The 27144-nt window shown below is 39.0% G+C and overlaps 1 protein-coding gene across 6 annotated transcripts; it reads right to left on the reverse strand.

Annotated features, from left to right (window-relative positions):
• Positions 1–871: 871 nt before the first annotated feature.
• g2e3.S (G2/M-phase specific E3 ubiquitin protein ligase S homeolog) lies at positions 872–16613 on the reverse strand. Of its 6 annotated transcripts, none has more exons than XM_018232188.2 (15): positions 16401–16610; positions 14155–14215; positions 13848–13945; positions 12749–12850; positions 11933–12057; positions 10918–11080; positions 9508–9614; positions 9067–9183; positions 7212–7336; positions 6697–6820; positions 5379–5692; positions 4863–5044; positions 3455–3627; positions 2984–3189; positions 872–1839 (listed from the first exon to the last, which is right to left on the reverse strand). In XM_018232188.2, the coding sequence occupies exons 2-15, from the start codon at positions 14189–14191 to the stop codon at positions 1613–1615; spliced, it is 2100 nt and encodes a 699-aa protein (XP_018087677.1). In that variant the 5' UTR covers positions 14192–14215; positions 16401–16610; the 3' UTR covers positions 872–1612. The 6 variants fall into 6 exon arrangements, 5 of the variants coding, with proteins under 5 accessions (XP_018087677.1, XP_041430741.1, XP_018087678.1 ...); XM_041574807.1 differs by having other exon boundaries at positions 13848–14054; XM_018232189.2 differs by having other exon boundaries at positions 16396–16610.
• Between the last annotated feature and the right edge of the window lie 10531 nt (positions 16614–27144).

Consider the following 27144-nt stretch of genomic DNA (forward strand, 5'->3'; position numbering starts at 1 on the left):
ATCCGACGGGATTTTCTGTCCCATCCGATCGAGATCTGGCTGACTTTCGGCCAGATCTCGATCGGTGAAGCCCGTCGGGGGCCCCCATACACGGGCCAATAAGCTGCCGACATGTTCTGTCGGCAGCTTTTATCGGCCCGTGTATGGCCACCTTTAGATCTACCAGGCAGCTGTTATCTTGTGTTAAGGTGGCCATAGATGCAAAGATCCGCTCTTTTGGCGATGTAGCCAAACGAGCGGATCTTTCCCCGATATGCCATTAACAGGCATGGCTATATCGGGGGTAATCTGATTGTTCGGCCGTATGGCCGAACGATCAGATTACGATGTGCCATGAGCTCCGGCGGGATCGGTCGGGTCAAAATCAAACCTGACCGATCGACCAAACGACCGATCTCCGCCGGGCGAAAGATGTCGGCACACGCCACACACGATCCGAAAATCGTACGAATCCTCGATTCGTACGATCCGATCTGTGTGTCTATGGCCACCTTTAGGGAGCTGTTATCTGGTTACCTTCCCATTGTTCTTTTGTTTGGCTGCTGGGGGGGAAAGGGAGGGGGTGATATCACTCTAACTTGTCACATGACATGGGGCAGCTGGGAAATTGACAAAATGTCTAGCCCCATGTCAGATTTCAAAATTGAATATAAAAAAATCTGTTTGTTCTTTTGAGAAATGGATTTCAGTGCAGAATTCTGCTGGATCAGCTCTATTAACTGATTCATTTTGAAAAAAATGTTTTTTCCCATGACAGTGTCCCTTTAATAAACTTAACACGCACCTGAAATCAAAATCAGGGGCAGTTTATACAGTATCAATGTACTGTAGCATGCACATAAGACAATTAAATATTTCTAAGGCAACTATGTGTCCTAGACCCAAACATTAACTTGGCAAAAATAACAAAACACAGAACATATAAATCTATTACAAAGCCAATCTGTTCACTCAGATTGATATCTTAAATCATTAGTGTGCCTCCTCCCACAGTTTCCAATGGTCTGGCCCAAGACAGGGGTAACAGTTTACTAAATGGCACTGTTGCAAGACTTCCCCAAGAGATTTTCTTTCAACCTCTTAAGTAGGAAGGATCTTCAATGCACAGCAAAACAGATTTCAACAATGTATTAAAAACACTAAAACAAATTACTGCATTATTCCTTCTTAAAATGTGAAAGGTAAACACTGTATGGGGTTCCCTTTGCGAACATGAACACCTGAATCATGTTTTTCTGGAAATCCCAATTTGTTGAGAATAATCTTTCTGTATCCTGATAAGTCAATGATTTACAGTTTGATGAGGCTGAAGAGAGATGAAAGCAAGACACCTCTGAATAAAAACAGAAATGAAAGAAAAAAAAAAAAAATCTCCTGTAGAAGTACTTGGTTCAGCTGCCCCATCTCAGTAATGCAGGAAAAGATTTATAAAATTGCACAGTTCCAACTTTTTTAATCTGGCAAAAAATACTGCTGGTGTAGAGGCCCCGAAGAGTCTGGCCTTTCTAGTCCCAAAAACAGGCCATAGGGCAAGTCACAGGCATTTATTCTCCAAGCAAGGCTATGAAAAAATACAATGAAAAACCTCAAAAGTAAAAGGCCAAACATGCAGCTATGCTTTGCACAGAACTTTACATATTGCCTTGTTCATGTTATCGGTGAAATCCGAATAGCTGGAGCAGACGGGTAATTCCAGACAGTGAATGTTTTTGCGCGCTTTAAGACTGGCTTTATTTCGGAACCGGACAGACGGCCATGGATCAAAACCTGCTGGTGGAATGGAAGGCAAACCTGTTGCAAAGTTCAGAATATCCTCCAAGGAACTTGCAGTTGTCCCTTCTGCAAGAAAATCAAACTTATGTTAAGAGGCAATACAGACACAGAAAGCAATATGGTTTGATTTACCTTCAATGAACGAACAACCATCATATAACATGAAACAATGTCTTATAGGCATCATTTATGGCCTCAAAAAGTTTACAGAAGGAAATTAACTAATTATATCGGGACCATATTTCTTTTAAAATGGTTAAAGGGGTTATTAACTTTTAGTATAATGTAGTTAGTGATATTCTGAGACAATTTGCAATTGTTTTTTTATGATTTGTGGTTTTTGAGTTAAGATTTTTATTCAGCAGTTCTCCAGTTTGCAATTTCAGCAATCTGGTTACTAGGGTCCAAATTACCCAGGCAACCATGCACTGATTCGAATAAGACACTGGAATATGAATAGGCGAGGACCCAAACAGAAAGAGGAGTAATAAAAAGAAGCAATAACAATAAATCTGCAGTCTTACAGAGCATTTGTTTTTAGATGGGGTCAGTGAACCCCATTTGAAAGCTGGAAAGGATCAGAAGAAAAAGGCAAATAACTCAAAAAGTATAACAAATAATGCAAACCAATTGCAAAGTAGCTACCTGAAAGGTGAACCACCCCTTTAATATGTAGAAACTAAAGAGAAAAAACTCAGATTTAAATATATTGTACAAACCATAATGAGGACAAACCTTGTAGTTATATAGAAAGAACATTGGCTACCACAAATAATTTCTTGGGATAGATCACATCTGCATTCCTAAGGATTAATTTACTACGATCGTGAAAATGAAAATTCAATATAAGCTTCAGCAAACTGAAATAAGAAGTTTTCTAAATATAATCAATTAAAAACTCTGTACAATTTCTGAAATGCATGAAGAGAGAATAAATCCTGAGAGAAATAGTGAAGATAAACGTGATTATTTCAGAAACAATGCAGAATTTTTAATAGATAGTATTTAGAAAGTATCTTATTTCAGTATGAGGAAGCGTATATTGAATTTTCATTTTCGAGATAGTTCCAGTTCCCCTTCCCCCCCCCCCTTTACCTAAGATATTTATCCTATAGACTTTTCAGCCATCTGAGTGAACAACAAGGAAATCAAATAAGAATGTCCATCTGGTACAGAAATTGTTTAAGATTAACCACCCCCCAAATCTAACCTTCTGTGTCTTCCAGATAATCTACCCAGAATCCTAGAGCGTCACTCTGCTGCTTTGCACTGAGGCCTGTATATGTCACAGTGAACAGGTCAGCCATGGCTTTTGCAGTTAGTTTCTCTGGTCCCAAGACCAGGGCACTCCAAAATAACGTGGGGTGAGCCTGAATCTTCTCTAGCACCCCCAGAGTCATTAAACCTTGTTTAAAGCTGAAAGAGAATGAAATGAAGGACAGCTGAGCAAACACATATTACACACTTCTTATTGACAAACAAATAACATCACAGCATGTTTATTGTTTTACACTTCTACATTATCAGAAATACCTAAATTTGGTAGGGAATATTTGCCTCCAAAGAAGGGCTGCCCAATCTATGGCTGTTCCGTTTGAAGGCTCATTGTGGAGTATCCATTAGCTACACAGAGTAGTAGAGGAGCAGGATTGTGAGGGCTGGTTTGGTTCAATAGCTTTACCTTTCTAGTGGTTGTTGTACCCTACGGATGACATGATAGGACAGCAATTGCTTGACTAGGAGATCCCTGTCCCTGACAGTTTGCACCAGACACAGACTACCAGTCTTCTGCAAGTAGTCAAAGTAATGGTCAACTGCAGATTTCAGCATTCCAAGCCTCTGGCAAGACTGGATCTATGGTGTGGAGAAACCAATAAAAAAAAATATATATACATTGTTATTTTGCCCCATAACTAAAGCGAAGAAAAATAAAAACATGCTCTACACAGTAACCATGGTAATTAATTATGATGGACAGCTTTAAACACTGGATTATCATACAGATCTTTGAAAAGTTGCCCTGGAAAAGAGGTTTCCAAGAAAGATTGTTTGATTCAATACACAAGTGTAGAGCTGAATGGTCAGATATACAGGTCAAAAAGTTTTGCATATTTCAACATTTTTAAGTTTAAGCATCTTCATTTACATAATTTCATTATTATAATGTCCATATACAGGGTCATTGTTTGCCTTTGATATGTTTTCTTAAGGAAGGGTTGTCCAAACTAAAGGTGGCCATAGACGTAACAATTAAGATCTTTCCTGGAAAACATGATCGTTCGTTTCAATACACACGTGTAGAGCTGAATTGTCAGATATACAGGTAGAAAAAAAATTGAATTTGACTTGTATCTGACGATTCCGCACGAACAATGGCCGATATTCAGTTCCCTTCAAAGGCTCCAGATCAAAATTTTGGGCCGACCGATATCCAAGTCTTCTGCCAATATCTGTCTGCTTGTCTCCCATCATACACACACTGAATATCCTATGACAATATTTGTGTGTGTATGGCCACCTTAAGTGGTAGATCTCACTTAAATTAACTTTTGGCATAATGAAGACAACATTTGGAGCAAGTTTGAAACGGGTCTTCATTTTTTTTGTAGTTTTTGAATAAAGGTTTTGGTTCAGCAACTTCTATGTTGAATAGCAGAAGCTCTCTGTTGCTAGGGTCCACTCAACCCTAGCAATGGTTTTAAAGGAGAAACAAACCCCTGCTACTAAAATCCCCTACCCTACATAGACCCCCCCCTCCCTGCTCCCCCCCAGCCTAGGTGGTACCTTTGCTAAAGGTGGGGATTTTAGTAGCAAGGGGTTACTTCTCCTTTAAAGGAGACTAAAACAAGAAAGGAAATTAATAGAATGATAAAAAGTTATCAATGTCAAATATCATTCCCCTTCCAATCATCCTGTTATTTCTGACTACCTTTACACTAAATTTGATGCAGTTGGTCTCATTATAGCATTGAGTTAAAACTGAAAATATGCTAAACCATTAATCGATGATCTAAAACAAACACCGAAACATGCAGAACTGATGAGCAAAGATGGTTAAACAAGCTGTGATTGGATTTCAGTTTGTTTACCGTAAGAATAGCTTGAACAACATTGGGATCTGCCACATCTTCTACAGAAGGGAGCACAAGCTGGGGGTCATAAAGGAGGCAACGAAAGAGAGTCTGAGAGAAGAAACCAGGAGCAGGTCCTCCATGGATCAAAGCCAATGCCACCATTCTTCCAGCTTCATAATACAGCTTGTCCTGCAGTGCTGTCAGTGAAAGACCAAAGGTTCTGGTATGAGCCTGGTTTAAATACAGAAGGAAGGAAGGAAGGAATACTGTTTGGAAACGGTCACACACATGCAAACACCCCCTCCCCCCAATTAAACTGTTTAAAAAAAATACTGATTAACCAAGAGCAACAAACTACAGGAAAGTAAATCTGAAGAAAACCAGTTATCCCCTCTAATAAACGTATCTGCTTAAAAACCCTGTTTGAACACTCACACCAACTTTCATGCCATACAGGCAACTTCTTACAACAATATGCAGTCCAACTTTATAAACTTAGTTTAACCTCATATTATTATGCTATTCGCTCACCTTCAAAATTCAAAGCTATATTCTTGTGCTCAGACCCCTCTAGCAGCGGAGAGCTCCGAATAGCATTCAGCAGCAAACCAAAATACTCCGATAAAGACCCATTTGACTGCTTGCACTCTTTTCGGAACTTGTGCTTTGTAAACTTCACCCGCAGTGTGCCAGAAGGGCAAAATTTGCTGTTTTGAAAACATTCGATGGAGCTTTCCCAGAGAGTTTCTCTTTGAATCAGCATTGTACAGACAGAATCAGTGTTTATCTGAAGCCTGAGATTATGCAGTATGTCCAAAATCGTCCTCTCTTGAGTAGGTATATGTCTGAAACAAACAGCACAATATATAGTCATGAGAGCATGAATCTCTAACCATACTCTAATTTACATTTACATTTCTAGGATTTAAAATATTGTTTAGCCACCTTTTGCAGTAGCAACAAGCTTCAACATCTGCCAGTCTGATAAAATACTCTGGATTTGGCACATGCCAGTGGAACATCACTTGCACTGAACAGAATGTGCGTGTGCTGAGAGGAAGGGGGAGAACTTGACTCGTTAAAGAGATACTGTCATGGGAAAAAACATTTTTTTCAAAATGAATCAGTTAATAGTGCTGCTCCAGCAGAAGTCGGCACTGAAATCCATTTCTCAAAAGAGCAAACAGATTTTTTATATTCAATTTTGAAATCGGACATGGGGCTAGACATATTGTCAATTTCCCAGCTGCCCCAAGTCATGTGACTTGTGCTCTGATAAACTTCAATCACTCTTTACTGCTGTACTGCAAGTTGGAGTGATATCACCCCCCTCCCTTCTCCCCCCCCCCCAGCAGCCAAACAAAAGAACAATGGGAAGGTAACCAGATAGCAGCTCCCTAACACAAGATAACAGCTGCCTGGTAGATCTAAGAACAACACTCAATAGTAAAATCCAGGTCCCACTGAGACACATTCAGTTACATTGAGAAGGAAAAACAGCAGCCTGCCAGAAAGCATTTCTCTCCTAAAGTGCAGCCACAAGTCACATGACTTGGGGCAGCTGGGAAATTGACAATATGTCTAGCCCCATGTCAGATTTCAAAATTGAATATAAAAAAATCTGTTTGCTCTTTTGAAAAATGGATTTCAGTGCAGAATTCTGCTGGAGCACCACTATTAACTGATTCATTTTGAAAAAACATTTTTTTCCCATGACAGTATCCCTTTAACTTGACCTTTACCCATATGAGCTACCTATGTGAAGTTGGATGAGCACAAGTTTGGATACTTTTGGTTTACAAAGGCACCTTAGTAAATGCATCCAGTCATTTCACTAATAATCCCCTACCTGAGGAGTACCTTGTCCTCAGGGGTTGTGGACAGCCTTGGGCATTTAGGAGAGGACTCTATTCCAAAACCCAGACATCCAAGTTGATCAGATTGAGCCAACGATGCAGGACGTGATCTCTTCCCTATTTAAATAAAAAGCAAATGTTTCACAGGTAAATACATTAATCTGTGCTTGCTGTTCTCTCATATAAGACTGCATGTTCCATTAGCTGTAAAGCTTCTCAAGGGCCAGGGTCAGACTATTGTGTTAAGTGGTTCCTGCTCAGACACTTGTGATATATTTTGGTAGATCAGAGGGAATACGGCAGCCAAAGTCATATGAGGCAGGGTCTCCTCATGTTGCACAGGCTTCATGAAAGTGACAGAGAAACGGCGCCCACATTATTAGTGTGATTTTTACCATAACTTGTACAAATTGTGTTAATCTATACAACAACCTGTAAATGTTAGCTGGTTCCTTTTAAGCCATCAAAATGCGTGCATGTAGGAGATGATCCATAAAGTGAAATTTACCTGGTGTGCTTACAATGCCGCTGCAGTCTGGACACTCCCAGCTGGGCTCAAGTTTTTGAATAGAGGAGCATGCCCTGTGTGTTCCACTGGACCCGCAACACTGACAGCAAACTATTTCCCACTTACTGCAAGAAAAAACATTTTGCAGATCAGTTAACCTCTACACAAGGTTGTGGGTTATATTTTTGGCATAAAGTCTAGCTGTAATTGTTGGATCCAATTGTTAGCAACCCTTCTAAAGGGATACCGTCATGGGAAACATTTTTTATTCAAAACACATCAGTTAATAGTGCTGCTCCAGCAGAATTCTGCACTGAAATCTGTTTTTTAAAAGAGCAAACAGATTTTGTTATATTTAATTTTAAAATCCGACATGGGGCTAGACATATTGTCAGTTTCCCAGCTGCCCCCAGTCATGTGACTTGTATTCTGATAAACTTCAGTCTCTCTTTACTGCTGTACTGCAAGTTGGACTGATATCACCCCCTCCCTTTCCCCCCAGAAGCCTAACAACAGAACAATGGGAAGGTAACCAGATAACAGCTCCCTAACACAAGATAACAGCTGCCTGGTAGATCTAAGAACAACACTCAATAGTAAAATCCAGGTCCCACTGAGACACATTCAGTTACATTGAATAGGAGAAACAACAGCCTGCCAGAAAGCAGTTCCATCCTGAAGAGTGGAACTCAGAAATCTTAAATAAAAAGAAATGAAAACCAATTGCAAATTGTTTCAGAATATCACTTTCTACATCATATTAAAAGTTAACTCAAAGGTGAACATCCCCTTTAAAAGAACAGTTACACAAAACAATTTAAAGCGCTTTAAAGAAATACAAATAAGTGAGGAGTTGTTTCCCTGCACTGGGACAACTGGTGTGTTCACTTTAGAAGTACTACTATAGTTTATATAAACAAGCTACTGTTTAGCCATGGGGGCAGCCATTCAAGAACAGGATACAAAGTAGATAACAGATAAGTACTACTATAGTTTATATAAACAAGCTGCTGTGTAGCCATGGGGGCAGCCATTCAAGCACAGGATACACAGTAGATAACAGATAAGTACTACTATAGTTTATATGAACAAGCTGCTGTGTAGCCATGGGGGCAGCCATTCAAGCACAGGATACACAGTAGATAACAGATAAGTACTACTATAGTTTATATAAACAAGCTGCTGTGTAGCCATGGAGGCAGCCATTCAAGCACAGGATACACAGTAGATAACAGATAAGTACTACTATAGTTTATATAAACAAGCTGCTGTGTAGCCATGGGGGCAGCCATTCAAGCACAGGATACACAGTAGATAACAGATAAGTACTACTATAGTTTATATGAACAAGCTGCTGTGTAGCCATAGGGTGCAGCCATTCGAGGCATAGGTTACATAGCAGATAACAGATACTCTGTAGAACGCCATTCTACTTTATTACAGAGCTTATTTGTTATCTGCTTAGTAACCTGTGCCTTTTTTCCTTTATTCAGCTTTAATGGCTGTCATTATTCAGTCTTCATGGCTATCAGCAGCCTATCTATATAGACTATAATAGTCTTTCTAAAGCATACACTTTACTTTTCGCAATGCAGGGCAATAGTACACTACAATTTATTTACTTTAAAACACTTATTTTTTGGTGTTAAAGTTTCCTTTAAAGGTGACGACACTCCTTTTAACTAGCTGTGATATCCTTTGGTAGCATAGACTGTCATCAACTATTTATTTGAAGCAGGCTTGGATGAGGAGAAAGGACCAATAACAGAAAAGGATTTGATACACAATATATATTGATATACTTTCTGTAAAATGAAGGAATTAAAACTTAAACTGTGTGTAAAAGCTGCTCAACCTTTCTGGATCATTATACTCCCGGCCACCACGACATACACATTTCTTGGCATCGCAGCGCTGGTATCGTACCAAAAGTTCCTGAAAAGCATTTTCCTCAAGCTCCCATGATGCATCCCTGTGAAAAAGAGATACATAAAATACATCAAACTGACATGAAGTAGACTGAAGTCAATACAAATGAAGTCTGTGTGGTTATAAAACTGGGTCATCATCATTTAATTATTTATTGCAAGTTATATTAATGTACAACAAACCAGGCTTACAGGCCAATAAGCTGCTGGCTGTCTGGAGGGGCCTAATATTTCTTTTTTAAATGATTTTACTTGTTTAAATTAGCTGACAACGAAGGGAGGAATGGAGTGGGTTTTCCATAAAATTTCAGTATATAGGTTGAAAAATTACCCTCTGAAAACAGTTACAGGAGGATCAGAACAATTACCTCTCTGGAATATGGATCCCCATACGCAGCATCTCCTTTTGAAACTTATCCCTATTGTTGCACACTGTGCAGCGGAAAAAAAACAATCCAGCACTCAGAGCTTGACGCTGCAAGTGAACAAGAAGAGATGGTACATTAGTGGACAAAAGCATGTTTTTATATGTAAAAGGGGAAAAAAAAACTTGCAATTCATGGCCAGACATGCTAAAGAGTAATTAGAAAGTCAGGAGGCAGAAAAGAGGAAATTGACCAAAACTGGGAAATGGCATAGCAATGATTTGTATGGATCTTTCTGTCATTACCTTAAGTCTACTAGAAAGTCATGTAAACATTAAATAAACCCAACAGGCTGGTTTTGCCTCCAATGAGGATTAATTATATCTTAGTTGGGATCAAGTACAAGCTATTGTTTTATCATTACAGAAAAAAAGGAAATAATTGTTTTTTAAAAATTGGATTACTTGGATAAAATGGAGTCTATGGGAGACTTCCATAAGTTTCCCTAATTGAGCTTTCTGGATAACGAGTTTCTGGATAACTGATCCCATGCCTGTAATGTGTTAGTATCCTTTAAATACTAATACTAGGTTTAGAAATGAGGGGGTTTGCCTCTCTGCAGTGGCCTAAAGTTGTGAGTGTGGGCGTTTTGGATGCTTTTAAAACACTGCGATGGACTGACTTTAAAAATGATCACCCAGTATATGGAGATAAGATCAAACCTTTATGCATTTTACAGGTGCAGCTGGTTTTATCTACCATACAACAGGCAGCTTTATTTTCTCATTCCTGTAGCAAATAGGTTCACAAATCCACAGCCCATGGACCAGTGTTTGACTGGGGTGCCGGGGGCCTCCTCACTCAACCACTTTATAGTCTTATTATAGCTACTTACCTTATTCTTCCATTACTACTCATTTTTTCCCGATTAAGAAATAGGGAATGATCATGTATAGGCTAAATGTTTACAAGTAAAAGGGCCCACCGGGAGTTTTCCTGGTATCCGGGTGGGCCAGTTCGACACTGCCACGGGCTCCCAAACAGTGGGACTGGACCCCTGTAGTGTGATCAGCCTGAATATTAATTTTGGGGTAGGTTTTCCTATGTATAACATATAACAATGATATGGACCAATGGGGACTCAGACCAATAACCATTTAGTGCACACTCCCAGCAGACTCTAATAAAGGAATGGAGCCAAAAAGGCAGATGCTCTGGTAACTAAAATGGCAGACTTTATAGCTTTTTTTTTTTTACATTAAAAGGCCAGTAACACCAAAAAAAAAAAAAAAAAAAAAAAAAAAAAAAAATTTACATCATACAATCAATGCCACAACTTTTTAAAATGTTGGCACTATTTCTAAAAAGTCAATATTATTGATTGTAATGATTTTTATTTAAATGAATCGTTACCTGCAGGCAGTTTCTGTGAAACCAGGACGTTTTACAGCAGGGGCCATGCAGAACATTGTAAGAAGGGACATTGCTTATATGTTCAAGGCATATGGTGCAAGGAGAACTGTCTGCTTGTGATGAGACAATCTTCTGGACAGGTCGATGTTCCCAGCAGTATGATCTATACAGGATCAGAGTTAGTTTGATTCGATATTAGTTTGGCCTGGTTATATTTCTTTAAAGGATAAGTAAATCTTTAAAATAAGTGAATGTAAAATTGATGAGGAGGCTATTCTAAGCGATTTTGTCATTTACATTCATTATTTATTTATTTATTTGCTGCTCTTCTGTATGCATTAAAAATGAATTGCCCCCTAGTGCACCTACTGTGCATGAACCGCTTTCTTATAGAGAAACTGTGCAAAATCCTGGTCTTGATCGTGATCCAGTAGATGTGCAGAGGTTTCAAAAGTTAAACGGTTACAGAGAAAAAAGATTGTACAGCACTGCAGAGCACACTTCAGGCATGCCTGTCCACTAACCTAATATCTATAAGAGGCTTTCCTTGTCCTTTAAAGGAGAACTAAACCCCCTTTCTAATAAAAACCCCTACCCCATATCATGCTTAGTCCCCACTCCGCCCGCATAGGAGCTTACACAGGTAATTACCCCTAAGCCAGTAGTTACCCCTTGTTGCCGAGTCAGCACATCTTAAGCCACTTCGGTAATCTTTGTCACTTTCAGTGCAGGTGTAGTTGTAGTGAACCACTGCACATGCGCCAATACGGAGCTTCCTTACTGAGATGACCGAAGCGGCTAAAGATGGCCTCCGTGAGCTCCGCTGACTCTGCAACAAGGGGTAACTACTGCCTTAGGGGTATTTACTTGTGTTAATGCCTGTGCGGGGGGGTGGGGAGGAGGAACAGGAAGGATGGACTATGGAGGGTAGGGGATTTTATTAAAAAGGTGGTTTAGTTCTCCTTAAAGGCCTCTGCAGCCCAGAGCAAACCCATGCTGTAGTGAAAGTCTTTACCTGAAGCTGCCGGTGAACTGGAAAATACACTCTTTCTTCACACCACAAGGGTAGTGGAAACTACGTCTACACTTTGGGAACACGCAGCCAATGGAAGCTCCTCGATTTTTACATAGACCGCACATCTAGCAAAGCAAACAAAAGAATGAACTATATACTAACAGATCATAAACCAGCTTCCTGAAATGTATGGCAGATGACTAAATCACAAAAGGAATGACCAGGAACAGGCAGCCAAGATTTGCAAAACAACGACTTCCACTGAACTCCTGGAAGGAATTCTGAGTTTTATTCATCACAATTTGCTCAAGGACTCTATAGAGAAATACATCAGGTTTGTATATCCTGGCCTCGAAAATGTAGTATCACAGATAAATGGCCCACTATATGTGTAAAGTGGTGCACTCATTTGCCCGTTGCCTTCATTTTGTTGGCGCATAAAAAGATGCGGATACAAAAATTGTGCGCTATTAAATGGGAATACCTCAAACTGCAAGTTTTTATCTGAATCCTCAAAGTCTGATTTGATTAAAACAGTCCAATAAGATCAGTGTGGTTTCCATGGACTTGGCGAACTTTGGTACTAAAAAGGTTTTTTTTTTCCCCACTTAAATTTCAAATATTCCGAGCTTTTAAGAAATAAAACCATGAGTTTTTCGAGATTTGTGGAAAACAAACTGCAATTCATTTGTTAATAAATGGGCCCCTAAGTGTTTTAGAGAAATACTAAGTCAGAGAAAATAAACTTGAACAAATGTAGACTTAGTTATGAGAAGGCAGAAAGATTTTATTAAATAATATGAACTGGGCTCTTACCAGCTTCTTTGCTCGGTTAATCTCTTTCTTAATGTCACAAACAAGAAACCCATAAATTTCTTCATTCTCTTTTCCTCTTTGCCAGATACCACTGGATAGCAGCTGAAAAAACAGCACATGATAAAAAAAATGTATTTTCATTGTGTCATGATAAGAGACGTAATGCATGAAATATTAGCAGTGAAATAATCACTTTGTAGTGAGCAAATTGTGTAGCGGGCAAATAGTAACATTTGTAAAACCATTTACTATATTTTCCACAGAATGTGGCAACTGTTAGCCAGCCTTATACGAAATTACAATAAGTAGTGAAGTGCATCAGGTTTTTTTTTTTTTTTTTTTTTTTTAATAGGCAACTTTTTATTGATTTTATTTGAACAAGGAGTGAATTAAAAAGGAGGGAGGAAGGAGGTGGAGTAATGGGTGGAGAGTGCATGAAGTTTTCTAGGTGACTGTTGCTGGAGATTCCAGCCATGGGTTCCATATTTTCTGGAACATTTGTGGGCATCCTCTGGCCAAGTATGTAAGTCTATAAAGTTCCAGTTGAGAGTTTAACAGCTTTATCATCTGCCAAGAGTAGGGGGTGAGAGACCCATCCAGTGTAGGGCCACAGCTTTCTTTGCGTAGAACAACAGAGCTCCGATAAGTGATCTGGAGACTGTCTTGGGTAGTAAGGAGTCCACCAGGCCCAACAGGCATATTATTGGGTTTAGAAGTTCATCTGATAATATCTCTGCATGCATTGCCTATCTGACCATATCAATGGGCGACTGTCACCACTATTTGTCAGACTAAACTTTCACAAGATTGCTGTCTGTGAATTAATGGCCAGAACATTGTCTGATTTGTTTTTTTTTTACTACTTTATTTTATCTGAATGGTTAGTTGTAGGTCGGGAGATTGCACCCTCAGACAAAAGGATATTTCTGCAAGTCTATGGCCAGCTTTAGGGTAAAGTGATTTGATTCAAAATTGGTTGTTCTAGAAGGAAGAGTATACAAGTCCTACTCTATAAATATGTCGTAAAAACAGGCCTTGTATAAATAGAAAAATGTTCCATATGGCAATTAAGCTGCAAATGTTTGTTTTCCCAACTCACCAAACAATAGTAGTGCAGGGTCAAGTCATGTTCAGGGTAGGTCTTTTTCTCCCCAAACCTTTCAGTACAGTCATCCGAAAGGCCACAAAACATGCAGGCTAAAGAGGAGCGACAACAGCATTCATTTGGTTTACATATACTTCTGAAGTATTCAGGGATTTCAAAAGAACACTGATGCTCTGCTTTATGCATACATTCAGAACTGCACTAAAATTAAACAAAAAGAGTAGGACGCAATGGAGATTTAAATGTGCTAAATCTATTCAGCCTCTGGAGCAGAGCATGGGAATATGTGCATCGTACTTACGCAGTTTATTTGAGGACTGCAGCCTGATCCGACTCATTCTTGCAGCTCAGGTTTGAGATACCTAATGGAAAAAATCAAACATTCTAAGCATGTTACATAACGTCCTTGTTTGCCAATATAAATCCCCAAATTTGTAATACCAGAGCTGTATTTGTATAGAGCTGCTTGTTTGCTGCTGCTATAAAAACAGATGACAATTAAGTATCAAAAATGTCGATTCGAAGGATTTCAGCGATCGATCGAACGATTTTTATTCGATGTGTAAAGACTTAAAAAATGGTTGTAGAAGGTCCCTATAGGCTAACATAGCACTTTGGTAGGTTTAAAGGGAAACTGTCATGGGAAAAAAATTTTTTGAAAATGAATCAGTTAATAGTGCTGCTCCAGCAGAATTCTGCACTGAAATCCATTTCTCAAAAGAGCAAACTGATATTTTTTTTATATTCAATTTTGAAATCTGACATGGGGCTAGACATATTGTCAATTTCCCAGCTGCCCCAAGTCATGTGACTTGTGCTCTGATAAACTTCAATCTCTCTTTACTGCTGTACTGCAAGTTGGAATGATACCACCCCCTCTCTTTCTCCCCCCCCAGCAGCCAAACAACAGAACAATGGGAAGGTAACCAAATAGCAGCTCCCTAACACAAGATAACAGCTGCCTGGTAGATCTAAGAACAGCACTCAATAGTAAAATCCAGGTCCCACTGAGACACATTCAGTTACATTGAGAAGGAAAAACAGCAGCCTGCCAGAAAGCATTTGTCTCCTAAAGTGCAGGCACAAGTCACATGCCCGGGGGGCAGCTGGGAAACTGACAAAATGTCTAGCCCCATGTCAGATTTTAAAATTAAATATAAAAAAAATCTGTTTGCTCTTTTGAGAAATGGATTTCAGTGCAGAATTCTGCTGGAGCAGCACTATTAACTGATTCATTTTGAAAAAATTTTTTTTTTCCCCATGACAGGATCCCTTTAAGCTCACATTTAATTTAAGCCAATGAACAATCAGCACAGGCTTTGTATGGTTGCTACATGTACTGGCACAGTTACAGTCGTATATCCCTGAGAAATGGATGTTATAACGAAGAGGCATTTCACTATCAAAGTAAAAGGTCGGACTTCACCCCTTACGCTTGATTAGAATCTATGTAGTGGTGCATCAGATAGAGATGTTTGGAAGTTGCTGCGGGTTTGGACTATCAAAACCCCCTTCATTTTTTTTTTCATTTGAATGACTTGCATCGGAGCAGAAAAGGGGATTTGGGGTTGGGTCAGAGTTTGTGTGACAGTTGTATAGGGAGACTTAGTGGGCAGGCCGTGAGGTGATCTGAAGTGTGTGTGTTTAGTATTGTAATGTAAGGGACACAGCGGATTCCTCCAGGCACTGTAATGCATGAACATGGTGTGTAGAGACACTTTAACAAGGTCCAGGGCTTGATGCAGGCAGGACTCAGTGTGGCTATCGCTGGGCAAGTAAGGAGCAGAGGGGCTACTGAGCACTTGATTGGGCCGATATGTCCTGCTGCACCGGATACATGGGCAACTAACAGACTGTAACTGTGTGTGTGCGCAGTCTGCATCTTTATTTTAGTTTTCAGTATACAAATCTGGCTATATTTGGGCTACTTTTAAAATGGCTGTTGGCTACTTTTTGGCAAATTTTTTGATAGTCTTTGGTTGTTCTTGAAATGTAAATGCGGCAACCCTGCGTATCAGTCCCAACAGGTCAGTATTAGAGCCTGCAGATAATCACACAAATAGAATTATAGTCATCGACTTCTAACTGCTCTTGTCATGTTCAGTCGACACATTTTTGGGCTACTTTTAAAGTGTTTTTTGGCTACTTTTTGGGTTTTTTTTTTTATAGCATTTGGCTGGTTTTAAATGTAAATGTGGCAAAGTGATTCCAAGCAATGGGCAATGGGGGGGGGGGGCAAGTGAAACCAATGCAGAAGGTTTCCAAGGGGAGACTCCAGTGTGACACAAGAAAGGAAAATTTAGAAATGCTCAGAGGAACCCTCTGATGATGGACTGACTCTGATGGACTGACTCTGATGGACTGACTCTGATACCGAGTTATTTCCCCTTTACATGATTTGTATCAAACACACAGACTCTAAGGACTGGTTTGCCCGTAGATTCTAAATACTTTATATAAATACACACAGATAGGGTTGTAAAGAGGAGATTATAGAGCAGGAGAGGAGACACAAGCCTCTTATATATAAACACACACGTACAATACCTGAGGCGTCAGAGTGCGGTAAGATCTCACTTCCTCAGTGTCAACTTGCGGTTCAACACTCGGTCCCGTTCAGCTGCTTCCGGTCCCTTCAACTTACTTTCCTCAATCGCTGTTTTTAAACTTGCCACAAATTCAAACCTTAACATCCGGCAGCACCTCGGAAACACCTCAAAAACAACATGAACTGGACATTGTAGGCGGCCACGGGTACGTCATCAGAGGGCGGGGCTTTTCATGTCACTCAAGCCTCGCGCTCATAATTATTTTCTTCCAATGACTTCCGGTATTGTTTGGAACGCAAACATGTTATTGTGCTCACTTGAGGGCATACCTCCCAACATTTTGGAAGTAAAAAGGGACAGTTGGGAGGTATGTGAGGGAACTTGATGATTGGCGCTTAGAATCCCTTTAGACTTGTGATTGTTGTACAATGAGGAGGTGTTTAGTGACAGAGTCATTTAGTTCCCTTCAAAAACAAAAAAAAATATATATATATATATATATATGTATATATATATATATAGTAAATAAAGTAGCCCCTCTTGTTAATTATGAAGATATTATAAGAAACCAAGGAGTCTCATGACCATATAAAAGTATGAGGCTGAGTGCTGAGTTATACAGGTCATGGAACTCTGAGGTAACTTCTAATATCCTTATATTTTACAACTGGGGGTACTTTATTTATTATAATACACAAGTTTCAGTGAGTCATGTGACAGAAATGACATCACAACTCACTGTTTATAACTGATGACATCAGAACTCACCGTTAATAAGGATATCATTTACAAGATATTCATGGCTTTTTTGGAATATAGATATATATATATATATATATATATATATATATATATATATATTGTAATTGTTTAAACTTTGTAATAAAGACTTCAATTTTAATTTTGACGGAGTGCGCACATCTTCTTGGATTTTGATGTGAATATACAACTAAGTGCAGCACCCAACATCACCTGAGAGACATTAGGGAGAGTGCGGCCTATGTGTGCTTATATATATATATATATATATATACAAACAAGTGCAAGGCAGCCCATGCAATAAATTGTGTTTATTAAAACCACAAAAGCTGCGCATGTGATAGTTATTGAAAGCAGTTGTTCAAGTTTGAATGTACTTGTAGTTAATATTGTTGTAGAGAATGTTATTGTCCCTCCATGAGATCATCCTTCCTCAGCAGCAAATATAATGGTCAATGTGCTCCCTAAGGGCAGGTATGCAAAGTGACGCTGAAGTTCCAGTTAGTCCCAGTCAGTCCCAGTTAGTTCCAGTCTGTTTTGTCTGCTAGACTTTCTGCCTTCTGTACTGATGCTGAGCCTACTTATTCTGTGCACCTTCTGGTCCCTTGTTGAAAATCTCAAGTTAGGAGGCACACACCCGGCCTAGGAACCAATTCAGAGGTGCCAATCCAAAGGAGGCTCCCCATGAGGGTCTCCAGAGCTGGCATACACAAAAATCAACAAAGGGATTGTACACTCAATTTAAAAAAATAAATAAATATCTATTACATCAAAAGAAAAAAAAATACAAAACTTTCAAGAGCCCAACACGTTTTGACCAAAAGAAAAAGGCCTTTTTTCTCTGACATCGATCCTTGCTGCCTTGGCCATCAAAAATGGAAATATTTTGTAACATTATTGTGTACTGCTTTATCAGGTCAGGTCATTATTCTTTTTTCCAACTAATTGTATGATTGAATAAAGACCTGGCTATAAGGCCCACAAAAGAGATTTGCTCCATCTGCTCCTTTGAATTAAGGAACAATGGTTTATTTTTGGTGGCTTGTGTTATCATGGTCTTCCTAATCTGATCTCCACCCCTCCTGATTCTCATTCCTAAACTCCACTAACACACCTGCATGGTCTTTTGTTTTCCACCCTTGGGCATTGGTACAAAAATTGGGGGCCTATCCCCCATGGTATAATGGGATGTAGGCATCTGAACATCTTGAACCTGAAAGACTTTGCCCATGAATGACCAAAATAATAATTTCTATTACCCTCCATTGTCACAATTTGCTTTATACATGGAAAATCCATCATAGTCATTCAGCACCAAAATCTTCACTTAGACAGATGTCCCCAATTTTGCTTGAATTGCTACAACTTCTGAGTTTGTGGGTTCCGGTTGGAGTGTGAGAACTTTTTATAGTGGATTCTATGAGTTACTTTTTATAGTGGATTCTATAAGTTACTTTTTATAGTGGATTCTATGAGTTACTTTTTATAGTGGATTCTATGAGTCACTAATTTTATCTGAGTTTGATTATATATACAAGGGGTCCCTTGATCTAATCTGCATTGTCTTTATTTTTAAAGGTCAGGGTGTTTTTAATTATGCTAGCTAAAGATGTAATTGATTGATAAATATGACTTTTTCTTCAATAACCAATATGTATGTTTATCTAAGTTTGAGTATCTGGGGGGTTTAAGTCCTTTATGCATTTTGGTGTTGTTTAATATAGTGTGAGACACATACAATTTACTTCTGTTGCTCTTGAATGTTTATTAGATGGACAGCAAATAGCTAATCTCTTTGGTTGATAAATATGCACATGTTCATATGATTTGTAAAAAGGACACATTAATATACAGTTTTAAAACTTGCTTATGCTCATGTATATTTAATTTATAGCATTTTAGTAAGTGAGGATTAAACTTGTTGCTAACAATGGTCACTGGGTGTCACTGTGCTCTAGTTAAAGAAGTATTTGTAATCAATGTACCTGAAATGTGATGGTGCAAAAATATTGATTGTTCTAGTTGAAATAACACAAGGTGGTTACATTTGATGCAATGTTCAAAAACACTCAGGGGTTTCAAGAACTATATTGGCTTGATGTTCCATTTAAAGTTATTACCACCTTCAACTAAGCAAAAAAATTGGACAATGGTTCTGAACTGCAAATGGGAGCTGAATTTTGTATGGAAGACCTTTCTATGCTACTTTTCTCCATGGTGAAAATTCTCAAGAATTTTCTCCACTACTATTGTATGGGGAAATATACGGGAGAATTTTCGCCAGGAGAAAATTCACCACATTTCTCTTGAAAAAGTAAACTTTCGATTTTTAGTAAATATGGAGATGTGTTGTGAAAATACAGATGGCAAAGTTTCACGAAGAACTTTGATGAATTAAGGTGAAGAGAAAATTCACTCTTTAGTAAATGGGCCCCAATAAGAGAAACCTTCAAAAGGAAAACAGAGAAGTGTTCTGATGTTGCTCTGCTCAGTAAAGTGATCACACGATATAGATTCCCTTTCCCATCTCTTCCCTGAGCAGAACGACATCAGAACACGTTTAAGGTTTACATATCCATTAAAGATTATACCATTTTCTCAAATCTAATTGTGCAAATTGGGGTATGGATTTGGTTGACAGAAGGGTAGGAGATAAATGGCTGATGCTGGAGATCTCAGCAGTATATGAAATTAATATTAGGGATGCACGAAATCCAGGATTTAGTTTGGGATTCGGCCAGGATTGTGCCCTGCCCAACCAAATCTGAATCCTAATTTGCATATGTAAATTAGGGGTGTGCAGGGAAATCACGTGACTTTTCATCACAAAAGAATAATGTTATGCACTTTTTTCTTTCCTGTCCCTATTTTGCATATGCAAATTAGGATTCGGTTCGGTATTCGGCCGAATCTTTCACCAAGGATTCGGGAATTCGGCCGAATCCCAAATAGTGGATTCAGTGCATCCCTAATTAATATTACATATTACACTATATTACAATGTATATTACTACACAATATATTTATATATTTAACTGTGAATCTAAATGAATTCTATGGGGCTGGACACAAATACTTTTAGTGCTAAAAAGGCTGTTACTAAATATCTGGAGAACATATGTGTTTATATTGCTTTTATAGCTTGGGGGGAGATTGACACACAGATTTTATTATTTTTTTATTTAATTATTTTATTATTATTGCCAATAATAACACCTGATCGCCTGATCTGCAAGGGTGACACTTAGAGGCCAATTAAAGCATAAAGTTTTCACGTCTGGTTTTTTGATTCCAAAAAGTTGCTTTAAAAAAATTGTCAAAACTGTAAAAATTCCAAATATGAAAATACTCCAGCTAAAAGCTGTCTAGAAGTCAATGTAGAAGTCAATGGCAGATGTCCCTGTTACTTCTGGAAGGTCTATATTAAGGGGCTGATTCACTATGGGTCGAATATTGAGGGTTAATTAACCCTCGATATTTGACTAGGAATTGAAATCCTTCGACTTCCCCTAGAAGTCGAAGGATTTAGCACAAATTCTGCGATCGTACGATCGAAGGATTATTCCTTCGATCGAACAATTAAATCCTTCGAATCGAACGATTTTAATCCAACGATCGTAGGAATATCCTTCGATCAAAAAAACTTAGGAAAGCCTATGGGGACCTTCCCCATAGGCTAACATTGACTTCGGTACCTTTTATCTGCCGAACTAGGGGGTCAAAGTTTTTTTTAAAGAGACAGTACTTCGACTATCGAATGGTCGAATAGTCGAACGATTTTTACTTCGAATCCTTCGATTCGAAGTCGTAGTCGTTGTCGAAGGTCGAAGTAGCCCATTCGATGGTCGAAGTAGCCCAAAAAATCCTTCACTCGAATTTAGTGAATCGGCCCCTTAATAACATGGCTACTGAGAAGAAATGGCAATGGATGCATGTGGGAAATAAGTGATTATTTCATTGCAAAAATTGAGACAAAATAAATTCCCCTAATTTTTGGGACTAATTTAAAAAAAAAAAAAATTTTGACATAAAATCTAAAGAAGGTGGACTCATTCAGAATCAAATGAAGATTTCTGTTAAATGCTAAAGAGAAATAAGTGTGTTTTTCTTCTGTTCTTCCCATTGATAAAGTTATAAGTTACAGTATAAGAATTGTGAGTGTGAGCACACGTCCCCAATGAGCCGGCTGTTGATGAGATCTGTTGTATAAGCACCAGCTCCCCTCTCCTCCCCAAAATGATAAGCACAAAGGTCTCTTGTTATCAGGCCGGGGAGCGTTGCTTCGTTACAACTCCTCCTTTTCAAGCGTCGCTCCTCATTTGGAAATAATAAGAAAAATAAGAATATCAGAAAGTGATTATTGAGAAGTGTGAGGAGCAGGGGGCTCTCCTCTGTTACTCAATAGGCAAATGAAGCCGGATCTCCTTAGTTAGGGAACATTTTCAATATCCATCGTCCTCCAGGAGAGGAATCGCCAGCCTGGCCTTTGGTTGCTTCTCATCTGCTGCAGAAATGGATTTTATGGGCTCGTGCAGTTGAGGGAAATTGCTGCCAGCGTACGCCAATTCTTTTCCTAACCCCCACTAGGTTTCTGGAACACATTGAACCTGATTATGATTTTGTCTTATCACCTGGCACCCTGTCCCTAGAACAGCTCCGACCCAGCACCCACAGTACACTGTGCCCCCCATTATCTCTCTTGCTGCTCACTTGCTGAACCCTCAGGGACCACCGCAAACCAAGGGTAACTTAACAAACCTACTCATGATTTATATCACAAATGATAACACAGAGATGAGTTTCAAGTAATTCATGACATTTTTGGTTCCTGCTAAGATGATTAAATGATTAAAATATAGAGAGAATCCTAAGGCCTCATTTTTATTTGCACAAGCAGTCGGCTCCATCACATTGTAGTCAGTGTCAAGATCTGCTGACTCTCATTTTAATATACTTTATAGTAATGATAGTCCCAAAGATATGCAATAATCATGTATATCCTGTAGCCAAGAACTCCATTCAGCATCTTCCTATAACACTATACTTATTTATGCTCTATAGTATCCGTCACTGTTTAGTAATACTCTTGCCTATGGTCTCTATAATAGAACCAAATCACGCAGAACCTAATTTAATGGCCGTGTTTACAAAAACACCTAGTCATTAAATAAATACCTTATAAACCACACAAAACTGTTTACCTTTAGATAAAAAATATATACAGGTATAGGATCTATTATCCAGAAAATGACAAAATGACCAGAAGCCCATCTGCCATCGCTCTAATTTTAATAAAATAATTCACATTTTAAAAAATGTTTTTTTTTTTACTTTTTCTCTGTAATAATTAGACAATAATTTGTACTTGATCCAAACTAAGATATAATATATCAATATTGTTAGGTTTATATAATGTTTACATGATTTGTAGCAGACTTAAGATATTGAGATCCAAATGACAGGTGTTTAATTCTGTTTTTGAGCAGGTACAATCCCACATAGACAGGTGCCAAGAAAATAGTAACCTTAGTTGTGTAAGGTAGAAATGGTGACTTATACCTGAAGCTGCCCGTATACATTGAACTCTCCGTATACATTGAGCTGGGTGTAATTGATCGGAACATCTGGCCCGAGGGTCAAGTGATAAGGTCACAACCATGGGAATGCAGGTCAATGGGATGAGTACTACACAATGAGCAAATACGGTCCTGCTCCCAACAGCATTCTAAGAGCTTCCCAATTGATATTTGCCCTATACACTGGCCAGTAAGCTGCCATATGGATGGACTATCACCAGCTTTTATCAGTGTATAGCCAGTGTATAGCCTATGATTAAGGGAGTTGCTCCCGAAACGCGTCAGGTGATGTTGGTTTGTGACCTGTTGCAATAAACCACCTTCTTTTTAACCGGAGTGCCGCCTTTTCACCTTTTTGCAAATATAGCCAATGTATAGCCACCTGGGATGGGATTTTTAACCCTGCCGGATCGACATTTTGCCGACTTTCAGGCAGCTATCAATCGGGGAAGTGTGTCAGAGGGCCCCCGTAACCCGGACCGATAAGCTGCCAACTCGGTCTGTCGGCAGCTTTTATCGGCCCATGTATGGCCATCTTTAGTCTTAATCTTAACATCTTGCCAGTCCAGGGCTGAGTAGAAGGACTGTGCTGCCCATGTGCTTTTTTGGTGAGGGTGCTTCTTGGCCTAGGGCAGCACCTGGATACTGAAAAGAATAATCTTTGACTTTAAAGGGATACTGTCATGGGAAAAAATGTTTTTTTCAAAATGAATCAGTTAATAGTGCTGCTCCAGCAGAATTCTGCATTGAAATCCATTTCTCAAAAGAGCAAACAGATTTTTTGATATTCAATTTTGAAATCTGACATGGGGCTAGACATATTGTCAATTTTCCAGCTGCCCCAAGTCATGTGACTTGTGCTCTGATAAACTTCAATCACTCTTTACTGCTGTACTGCAAGTTGGAGTGATATCACCCCCTCCCTTTTGCCCCCCAGCAGCCAATCAACAGAACAATGGGAAGGTAACCAAATAACAGCTCCCTAACACAAGATAACAGCTGCCTGGTAGATCTAAGAACAACACTCAATAGTAAAATCCAGGTCCCACTGAGACACATTCAGTTACATTGAGTAGGAGAAACAACAGCCTGCCAGAAAGCATTTCTCTCCTAAAGTGCAGGCACAAGTCACATGACCAGGGGCAGCTGGGAAACTGACAATATGTCTAGCCCCATGTCAGATTTCAAAATTGAATATAAAAAAATCTGTTTGCTCTTTTGAGAAATGGATTTCAGTGCAGAATTCTGCTGGAGTAGCACTATTAACTGATGCGTTTTGAAAAAAACATGTTTTCTGATGACAGGATCCCTTTAACCTGAAGGTTTGGACCCCATATAATTTTGTCTCAGATGCGTTTTCTTGAATCAATCAATTTTTGTTCTACAGTTGTGCTTTTTAACACATCATTGTGTTTTTTCCAGAAATCAAAAGCTCATCCACCACCTTGAAAATGATTTTGCGCACAGTGCAAGAAAATGTAATTGTAAGCAACTTTCCACTATACGTTAATAAAACATTTTCATTGGTTTTTAATGGTCTGACTCTTAAAACGATGTAATAGGAGTCAGGTCTATACTGGGGCTTTACATTAGCTTTAATCAGCTAATGTTTCAGGGGTCAGAGCCAGGAGTGCAGGGAATGTAAGCAGATATTGCTTTCAATTGCAATTACATTTGCAAATAACTTTAAAACCGTTAGTGTGTGATGAATGAATATTGGAAAGCTGCTTTGAATTATATTTTCTTTTACCTTGCAAAAAATAGTTTTTAAGTTTATGCATCTTCTTCATTTACATCATTTCATTATTATAATGTCCATATACAGGGTCATTGTTTGCCTTTGATATGTTTACTTAAGGAAGGCTTGTCCAAACTAAAGGTGGCCATAGACATAATTAAGATCTTTCCTTCATCTGTACAATGGCCAATGTTCAGGTCCCTTCAAAGGCGCCCAATCAAAATTTTCCGGACAGCCCGATCAACGAGCCAACTGATATCCAAGTCTTCTGCCGATATAGGTCAGTTCATCTCCTGCCATACATGCACTAAATATCGTACGAAAATTAATTTCGTACAATAATATCTGTGCGTCTATGACCACCTTAACACCCAAGACCAAATTTGTCTTGTAGGCAGGACAAATACGGACCTTTATAACACATTATAAATAAGACCATAATAAAGTGATGATACAATAATTAAATGTAGAGATGGGCTGGGTGCAGGTTGGGTAGTAGGATAGGGTCAACTGTGAGTTAAAAAACTTCTTACCTCCTCATCAAAAGTTACAATAACCTTTACGTGACTAATAGCAATAGATATAAGATTTGGCAAACCAAAAACAAGTAACCAAATGACAATAAAATAAAAGTAGCTCAACCTTGACTACCGGTGTTCCCCTTCAATTCCAATGGCAGATGGAGCAGGATCAGCCATTTTGCCAGCAGCATATTGTATGTTTACAAACCGTGGGGCTCATTTATCAACACTGGGCAAATTCGCTCATGGGCAGTTACCCATAACAACCAATCAGCGATTAGCTTTTTAAAGCTGATTGGTTGCCATGGGTGTTGATAAATGACCCCCACAATATGTTCTAAAAAACATAGTCAACACAATTCTCATAGGCAAAGTAAATGTTTTTGTCTTTTTTCCTAGCTGAGGTTTTTTGAAATCAATACATGAAAGCAACTCTTTTGTGCATTGCATTACATTGCTGGTCCCACAAGCTGGTAATAGGTTAATGGCAGCCGTCCAACCGAATCCATGCTAATTTCTGTTGCATTCCCCCACTGTGTGCCCGCTCATACCGAAAGTCTTCTAATCTAATCAGCACGTGTTATGTTCTAATATCAAATCAACATTGCAGTCTATACAGCGGTAGTTGGTCCCCTGTCTTGATATACACCTACGGGGTCTCACCTAATTAATTCATTAACAGTAATCCATTATCCCTTTCACTAAATCTTGTTAGAACTGGTGGGAAATGAATAAGGAAAGTATCACTGGGAAATATGTCTCTTTGTCTCTATGTCTTCTTTTCCCCAGACATTGTCTTTCAAAATTCCCAAAGGTACAGGATCTTTTACGTAAAAAGCTTGGGATCTTGAGAATTCTGGATACGGAGGTCTTTCTGTGATGTGGAGCACCATGCCTTATGGATACTGAAACATTTAAACAGTAAAACAATTGTTCAGTTATCCAATTAGATTCATGTTAAATCAGTGCAAAGACTTGGCTTGTTTATGAAATATGGGAAAATTGCAAAGCAAAACAAAGACATGCACAAAATGCCCTATTTCTTATACTTTGCACCCTGTGTGTTGTCCCTTGAAGCAAATTTATTAAGGTTCTAAGAGTGGAGCAAAGAGACCTGCACATTTGTATGTTGACTTGCCTTTGTTCAGCAGCACTGCATATTAAAGACATCAGAGATTGGGGCTGGGCTGAGATTGGGTATCTCCTGGGACTCCTGGGACTTGGGATGCAACAAATCCATAGTTTGAGGCTCTGGAAAAATTCTCCACAAAATATCTTAATACCAAACCAAATCTAAACCCTAATATGCAAAAACCAATTAAGGTAAATCAAACAATTTGAATTGTGAGGATTCCACATTGCCGGGCCAGGCAGGGCTGGTATTGCAAAGGTACCGCCAATGTATTTGCCAATAAATTTGTTTCTGCCTATTATCTGCCCCAATTCTGTCTCCCCGCTCCACTTTCCATACTTCCCATCTCTATTTAAGCCTTTAAGCTTGCCTCCTTATGAATTTTCAGTCTGCGATGGCAACTACATCATAGCCCCACACCATTGCATTGAAACCCCACCTCAGTTGGGTCATAACCCCACCTTGTGACACCATCTGCCCCATGCTCTGTGCCATTGCTTGGATCCAACAAAAAGTTGCCAACCCTAGTTGTGATATAAAAAGGTCAGGTGTACAGAGCTTTAAAGGAGAACTAAAGCCTTACTAAAGAAGTAGGTAGAAATGTTGTACATGATGTTTTGTGCTTCTGTACCAGCCCAAGGCAACCACAGCCCTTTAGCAGTAAAGATCTGTGTCTCCAAAGATGCCCCAGTAGCTCCCCATCTTCTTTTCTGCTGATTCACTGATTCACATGCTCTGTGCTGCTGTCACTTACTGAGCTTAGGGAGCCACTCACAATATACAGTACACATAGAATAGAAATGTCACAATATAAGGCTGATTAGTAATTAATACACATAATTACTACATGGCAGCACAGAAACCAGTGCAATTAGCATCAGAATTGAATAATCAGCAAACCTGTAGCATCAGCTTATATTACAGCCAGGGAAGCTCATTTTCTGCTGGATAATTAGTGACGAGCCCTAAGCTTAGCTTCTCAACAGCCAATCAGAGCCCACTGAGCATGTGAGTGT

The sequence above is a fragment of the Xenopus laevis genome, chromosome 8S (genome assembly GCF_017654675.1).
Source record: "Xenopus laevis strain J_2021 chromosome 8S, Xenopus_laevis_v10.1, whole genome shotgun sequence".
Lineage (NCBI taxonomy): Eukaryota > Metazoa > Chordata > Amphibia > Anura > Pipidae > Xenopus > Xenopus laevis.

Bases quoted from the DNA above. Each gene is read 5' to 3' on its own strand.
- g2e3.S (XM_041574807.1), bottom strand. From the start codon at position 14,039: ATGCATAAAGCAGAGCATCAGTGTTCTTTTGAAATCCCTGAATACTTC. The intron at 12,058-12,748 runs GTAAGAGCCCAG...TTGCTTTGCTAG, and splicing joins TTAACCGAGCAAAGAAGCTG to ATGTGCGGTCTATGTAAAAA. The intron at 7,337-9,066 runs GTTGAGCAGCTT...TTTTTCTTGCAG, and splicing joins GAGTATAATGATCCAGAAAG to TAAGTGGGAAATAGTTTGCT.